The sequence below is a fragment of the Barbus barbus genome, assembly GCF_936440315.1.
Source record: "Barbus barbus genome assembly, chromosome: 2".
Lineage (NCBI taxonomy): Eukaryota > Metazoa > Chordata > Actinopteri > Cypriniformes > Cyprinidae > Barbus > Barbus barbus.
In genome coordinates this window covers 4,362,989-4,370,000 of record NC_136730.1, presented here as the reverse complement: position 1 = coordinate 4,370,000, position 7,012 = coordinate 4,362,989, and the positions used below count along the sequence as shown (strand labels likewise).

The 7,012-nt window shown below is 39.2% G+C and overlaps 1 protein-coding gene across 4 annotated transcripts in view; it reads right to left on the bottom strand.

Annotated features, from left to right (window-relative positions):
• Positions 1-7,012, bottom strand: part of LOC306888503 (rho guanine nucleotide exchange factor 11-like) — a 32,369-nt gene that overhangs the window by 223 nt on the left and 25,134 nt on the right. For 2 of the 4 annotated variants that reach the window (XM_079446849.1, XM_079446850.1), the window contains exons 36-41: positions 6,733-6,900; positions 6,068-6,298; positions 4,074-4,148; positions 2,741-3,060; positions 1,502-1,637; positions 1-1,381 (exon numbers count right to left, since the gene is read on the bottom strand). The exon at positions 1-1,381 is cut by the window's left edge and continues 223 nt beyond it. In XM_079446849.1, coding sequence (XP_079302975.1) covers positions 1,323-1,381; positions 1,502-1,637; positions 2,741-3,060; positions 4,074-4,148; positions 6,068-6,298; positions 6,733-6,900 — 989 coding nt within the window. In that variant the 3' untranslated portion in view covers positions 1-1,322. Of the gene's footprint in view, positions 1,382-1,501; positions 1,638-2,740; positions 3,061-4,073; positions 4,149-4,464; positions 4,545-6,067; positions 6,299-6,732; positions 6,901-7,012 lie in introns of those variants that run through there. The other 2 variants (XM_079446851.1, XM_079446852.1) reach the window with 2 other exon arrangements.

Sequence of the window (7,012 nt, the reverse complement as noted above, 5' to 3'; positions counted from 1 at the left end):
ATGTCGATACAAATAAAAACGAACGTTTACGTACAGTAGTTCGCACGAGCATGGGTTTCTTCGGTGTGCAGCGTACAAATCCTCGAGCCGTTGACGAGTATGAATGACCGTTGAAGATGAAGGAATGAGGCAAGAAACCAAAGACGAGAAGGAAACGCGTGAGGAGTTTCTACATTTCTCCACCTGAGTTAACAGCAGTTATCCATACAAGCCTCCGCCGCCGAATTCAATTCGTGATAAAAACGCTCTGCAGTCACACAAACTCGCAACAAAACAAGAAACAAAAACTTAAAAGGAGGTGAGGTAACAGTCCTCCTCTGGCAGGTTAGGTGTACGAGTTAAACGCTTATAAATACACTTGTGTTTCAAACGTAATAATTACGTTGTTTTTTATTATTATTAGAGTTCCCGATCCCTTCATTTCTGTTTCAAGCACCCATTGAGCTACGAATGAAATACCGCAAACGGTGTGCGACAAAAGTTCACAGTATTTACACGTAATACAATTGTGTCAGCTTGCAGGTCACATGACATGATGTTAGAATTCATAGACACGCCCCTTTTTTTGTTTCTGTACGATATATATATATAAACAGGAGTCCAGTTACGAACTGTGCGATAGTGTGCGTACAAACCGAAAAAAAGTTAATTTGGAGCACAAACCTTCAAAAATCAAAACCTTCAGCTTTTTTCGCTTTCCTTCCTTTTTTTTTCCGCATAGTGTTACGCAATGAAATACAAGCTACAATATTAACGAACGAACAACGATATTCGTGAGACCTCCTTATTAGCCGCCCCCCCTCGTGTTTATTTCCACAGGGGTCCCAGTGCAAAAGAACCTGAATTTGTCAACGCCGTCCATCCATAAACAGACGCGGCTCACGATATGCGCGGCCGAAAAAAAATAACCGCGAGTTTCCTGACGAGCTGAATAGAGGAGAAACAGACGAACAGCAGGTAAAGTGCTGGGTTTCCTTCACGGGACAGAGTCATGTCTTCAGCCACGCTAGTTCACGGTCCACTTGCGTTTTTCACTTCCTGTTCTTCGCGCGTCGCTTCGCAATTACGCTCTTCGTCAACAACATTTAATTTTCTTTCTTGATTGCGCTACTACTTTCTTTTTCCTCCTTTCTCTCTCAGCGCTGGCCGAAGGGTCGTCTGTCCCAAGTCACGAATTTGTGATTGACACACACAACACATAATTTAGCCTGGGTGGCGCTTCCAGGCGCAAGGCATGCTGGGAAGGGGCTACATCATAGAGTGCAGAGCATGTGTTTGGGTCAGTCTGTGTGTGCGAGATGAAAGTCCTCCAGTGTAAACCGTCAGAAACCTGTGGACTGGATTTCTGGCTGAGCTGGTTCTGTTGAGACGCCCTCTTTACCTGAACAAACAATACAGGAATATTAAATACAACATGACTTTATACACATTTTCTGCTCTGCAAACTGGATTTAAACATGCTAAAGTGTGTTAAGCGTAAGACTGAGACCGTGTTCCTCACCATCTCCTGCTCCGCGGTCCAGTGATGGCATTCGGACCGCTGTGGGAGACTTGTAGACGAGATCGCTTGATATTTTATCCACAGGAAGAGGTTTTTTTAATTTCTTGAGGAGTTTGTAGTGATCGGCTTCAATGTCCTGCAACAACAGGTCAGAAGAAACAGAGATTTACTGTTTATAACTATATCCTTATTGTACGTCAGGTTGAATCTCACAGAAAATATGTATAGGTCACAATTTAGCCACAAAAAGAGACCAGAAAGAACAAAAACAAAAATCATAAATAATAAATAAATAATTTGTTTTACCTTTATTTACATTAAACCAGAATAAATTATAAGCTGTACAACAAATAATACTGTAATGTATTTTATAGAGCATTTTAAATAATATATGCACAACATAAAAAACCTACTTCAACATCATAAAAGAACAGGTGAGAAAACACACACACACACATACATATATATATCCTGGAGCACAAAACCAGTCTGAAGTCGCTGGGGTATATTTGTAGCAATAGCCAAAAATACATTGCATGGGTCAAAATTATTGCTTTTATTATTATTCTTTTATGCCAAAAATCATTAGGACATTAAGTAAAGACCATGCTCCATGAAGATATTTAGTAAATTTCCTACTGTAAATATATCAAAACTTCATTTCTGATTAGTAATATGCATTGCTAAGAACTTAATTTGAACAACTTTAAAGGAGATTTTTTTGCACCCTCAGATTCCAGATTTTCAGATAGTTGTATCTCAGATGTCCTATCCTAACAAACCATACATCAATGGAAAGATTATTTATTCAGCTTACAGATGATGTATACATCTCAATTTAGAAAAATTGACCCTTATGACAGGTTTTGTGGTCCACACACATATACATAATCAAATTAATCTTGATAATGTCAGATAACTTTGATAGAAAGTTATGTAACAAATGGTCAGGTCAAAGTGTCAAATCTAATTTTTGGTCATTAAAGTTTTATAAATTTCACTGGTAGTCCACTTTATGAATAATTTGTGTGTATGTCACAGTTTACTTCACTTACATAAATTAACTATAGTGTCCTGTACCCACTAGTGGAAAAAATATAAAAAATGATATCTGGTGTCTGGATGATTTTTGGTTTGATTGTATAGTATATTTTCTTTCTTTAGTTTTTTTTTAGGTCAAATCTGACTTGGACATGTGTGGACGTGTCTGTACTGTGATTGTGTGTGTGTGTGTTTTACCTTCAGGTGCTGTAGTTTTCTCATCAGCTCCTCCATGGTGTTGAAGATCTCGTCCACGTTTTTGATCACATGCCGCTGGATGTTCGGTTGTGATTGGCCGAGTCTTTCGCTATGACTCAGGGTCTCAGTCAGCGACTGGTCAGTTGGAGAGAGGCAGGGCGTCTCCTGTTCCTCTTCCTCGTTGACGAAGGACGATGAGAACATGTTTGGAGTCTGATGGATGCTGTCAGATGCATCCGAGTCTTTGAGCTCGTCTGTGCTGCTCTCGGCTGTGAGAGCGCTCGACTGATCTTTGGGCATGACCAGATAAAACATGTTTCCTGGAAGCAACACTGTTGTTGTTAACAAAAACTAAAACTAAATATACAAACGCACTAATGCAAAACACAAAAAAAAGGAAACAGGAAAAATGATGATAAAAATGTATCAAATTAAGTCTAAACACTAGCTGAAACCTTAAAGTAAATGAAAATTGGAAATGTTAACCAGACAATTTAAAATAATTTTATGTTTAAGTTTTAAAATGACTAAAACATGAAATAAAAATGAATAAAAACTAAATAGAAAATAGGAAATTTAAACGAAGCAAAAATAAAAGCAACAAAACATTTTTGTTCTGAATAAAACTGAAAATAAATAAATAAATTAAAATAAATTAAATAAACAATAATAATAAAATAAGATCTAAATTAGATGAAAACTTAAAAAGAAATGAAAATTAGAAATGTTGACTTCGCAAGTAAAATAATTAAGTACTAAAACTAAATGAAAAAAGCAAACAGAATTATTAAACTAAGCAAAAATTACAAAATAGACAAAAATAAACAAAATGACTAAAATGAAAATATAAATATTGATAATGAAATAAAAACAACAAAACCTTATACAGAAAAAAAGCATAAATATAATTAATATATTGCATGTAACGTATAAAAACATATTAATGGACTACCAGTAAAAGCTAACAAAATAATTAAATTCGTTAAAAATTACAATTAGATTCTTCATAAACATCTTTTAACATCACAGCTGATGGTAGTTTTATATAATATTTCTCCATGTTCAGGCACGTTATGGATTATAATAAGACACGCGCTGAACGCTGAATCATTGAGGTTCAGGAGAAGAACAACAGAAAGAGAGATGGACTGCATCCAGATCATTCAGGACCGGTTTCCAAAACTGAAACCAAATCTCATCCCGGATTATATTTCAGTCAGCCGAGACCGAAAACAAGCCATGAAGCTTGAGACCTGCCACAATTGTTCGCAGGAAACCAGCCCAGAATGCATCTGCCGAGAGCATTGTAGGAGATACTATATATTAGCCCCACCTCCGTCCTGAGAGGATTGGCCGGCGGTGACATCATCAGTGATGTCATCGGGAAGAGAACAGCCCGCACCCACAACTGTGTGTGAAAGACAGCGAGAGTGTGTGTGTGTGAGAGAGAGAGAGGGGTGTGCAGAAAGATAGACGGCGTGTTGTTAGGAAACAGACAAATACAAGAAGCCACAGCAGCAGTACATATGAGAGAGAGAGAGAGAGAGAGAGAGAGAGAGAGAGAGAGAGAGAGAGAGAGAGAGAGAGAGAGAGAGAGAGAGAGAGAGAGAGAGAGAGAGAGAGGTGTGCAGAAAGATAGACGGCGTGTTGTTAGGAAACAGACAAATACACGAAGCCACAGCAGCAGTACATATGAGAGAGAGAGAGAGAGAGAGAGAGAGAGAGAGAGAGAGAGAGAGAGAGAGAGAGAGAGAGAGAGAGAGAGAGAGAGAGATAAATCACATAAGCTTCATCACAGTGAGCTCTGAGCACATGCAGAGAGAGACAGAGGGGAAAGAGACAAACGCTTCAATTCTCTGAAAATACAGTCAAACTTAAAGAGGTCATATGATGTGATTTTCAAGTTTTCCTTTCTCTTTGGAGTGTTACAAGCTGTTTGTGCATATACAAGATCCCTGAAGTTGCAAAGACTAAAGTCTCAAAACCAAAGAGATATTCTTAAGGCTCGTCCACGCCCCCCTAAAACGGCTCATTCAAACACACCCCACGTCTACGCCATGATGTGGGGAGATTTGCAAAACACCGCTCAAATATACACACAATGAAAGAAGGCGGGACTATTATTCTGGCTGTAGTGTTGTTGCTGCGGCCGGCGCCATGTCCTGGAGACGCTGTGTTTCGTTGTGAAAGCGAAACTACTTGGTTTGGGCTTCCAAAAGAGGACACAACTAGAAATCAGTGGTAAAGTTGTATTTAAAACACTGTTCCAGAACAGTTCAACCCAAATATTAGAGTGTGTGCAGCGCATTTTACAGAGGACTATTTCCTGAAGCTGGAAGAGTAGCCTGCAATGCTGGCTAAAACAAAGACTGTTTCTATAAAGCGATTCCAACTTTGCAAGAACAGTCTGGCGCTTCTGACTCACAGCCTGTAAGTATGTTTTCATATTTAGTGCTTCGTTTCTCAGATCACAAATGCAGACGTGGTAATGTTTACGCGGCGTGTAGCAGCACGCCAGACAGTATAAGTCATTATAATCAGTAATTATGTCCCCACTGGATGCAAAAAATGCCTCGTTTATAATGCGTTTTATTGTTTTTGTGTGGTCGCGCCGGGACACGGCATCACGATACAGTAAGGGGCGTAACATTTCCGTCTCACGCTTGAGGTATTCGGCCAATCACAACGCACTGGATAGCTGGCCAATCAGAGCACACCTCGCTTCTCAGAACGGAGAGCTTTGTAAAAATTGATGTGTTTCAGAAAGGCGGAGCATAGAGGAGCAACAGTAATGCATCATGTGTGGAAAATGTGTTTTTTTGAACTTTAAATCACAAACACATTGCATTACACTAAATACACAAAATAACCCATCATATGACCCCTTTACGGTCTTTGCACACAGAGTACGAAATTACCAAAAATAATACCAAATGGTATCACCGCCCTGCCTGACGGCTATCTTAAAATACAGGGCTCCCACGGGCCCTTCAATTTGATACAACTAAACTGAAGAGTTTTTAAGGCCTTGAAAAGTTTTAAATACGTTAAATAGCATAAGAAAAGTCTTAATTTCAAGAGGTCTTACAGTTGGGGGTGGACAGGCAAGAATCGCGATACGGCTGGATTAAACTTCAAAAGGCAATAATGTCATTGAATAAATATGAGCGCTGCACGAGAATTTCAGACTCGGTGTACAAAGACGTTACGAACACTGAAATCATTTTCGTTAATCAAAATGAAGCTGAAATAAATTCAAATATAAATACTGGATGATTAACGTGACTCTAATCACCATATTTTGCTCCAGAACTATGATTTGTTTACCTTTTCTCACCACCTGAACAGGTGAATGCAGCACCTCCAGGGGCGGAGCTTCTACAGGCTCCTCCCCCCATTGGCCGGGACTCTCGCTGGGGGCGGGGTCAGGTAACTCCGCCCCTGGTCTGTCTGTGAAGGGACTCCTTTCATTGGCCGTCTCATTTGTGGGCGTGTCGTCTGAATCTTGACTCCACCCATCCTCCAGGTCTCTGAAGATCAGCTGACGGAGGGTTTCCACTGAGAAAACAAGGAAAATTAAAACTTTTAGAGTCAATCAGTAAAGTAAACGAGAGAACTGTGTTTGCAGAACTGTTATTTGTTTTGTTTTTATCAGTTATATGTGCAAAATAGTTGGTACTTCATCTTGGATGGACAGAAATTCTCTTCATAATGCAATTTTAGGTAATTTCTGTTATTTCAGGGATATTCTAGTATTACTTATATACTGTTTTGAAAAGACTTATTTTTGTATTTTCAGTATTCATTTTAATTATAGGTTGTTTTATTTTTTATGTGCTACTGTAATTTATATTAGCTTTCACATATATACATATATAAATAATAAGTTTAAATTCTTAAGTTTTTCCCTTTTCTATTTTATAAGAGTAACTGGTTGAAGTGGTGGGTTGGTGTTTTGGTGCTATGGCAAGCGAACACAAGGAAAGGCTCACCGTCCTGAAGAGCAGCTTCTGCGACAGCGGCTTTATTCTGGAGGAAGCCGTCTCTGTCCTGGTGCCGGAGTGCATCTGATCCGTCGGTCGGTGTGGTGTCGGGCGTGAGAGCGCATTCATCTTCACTAGCAGAGTCCCGCTCCTGAGACACGCACGACTCCGACACATCTAACACAGACGGGGAGATGTCATGCTCTTCTTATCAATTAATAATGCATTTTCCTTCAATAATGTGACGCATACCTGAGACAAAACAACTAGTTTTGCAAGTTATTGCATT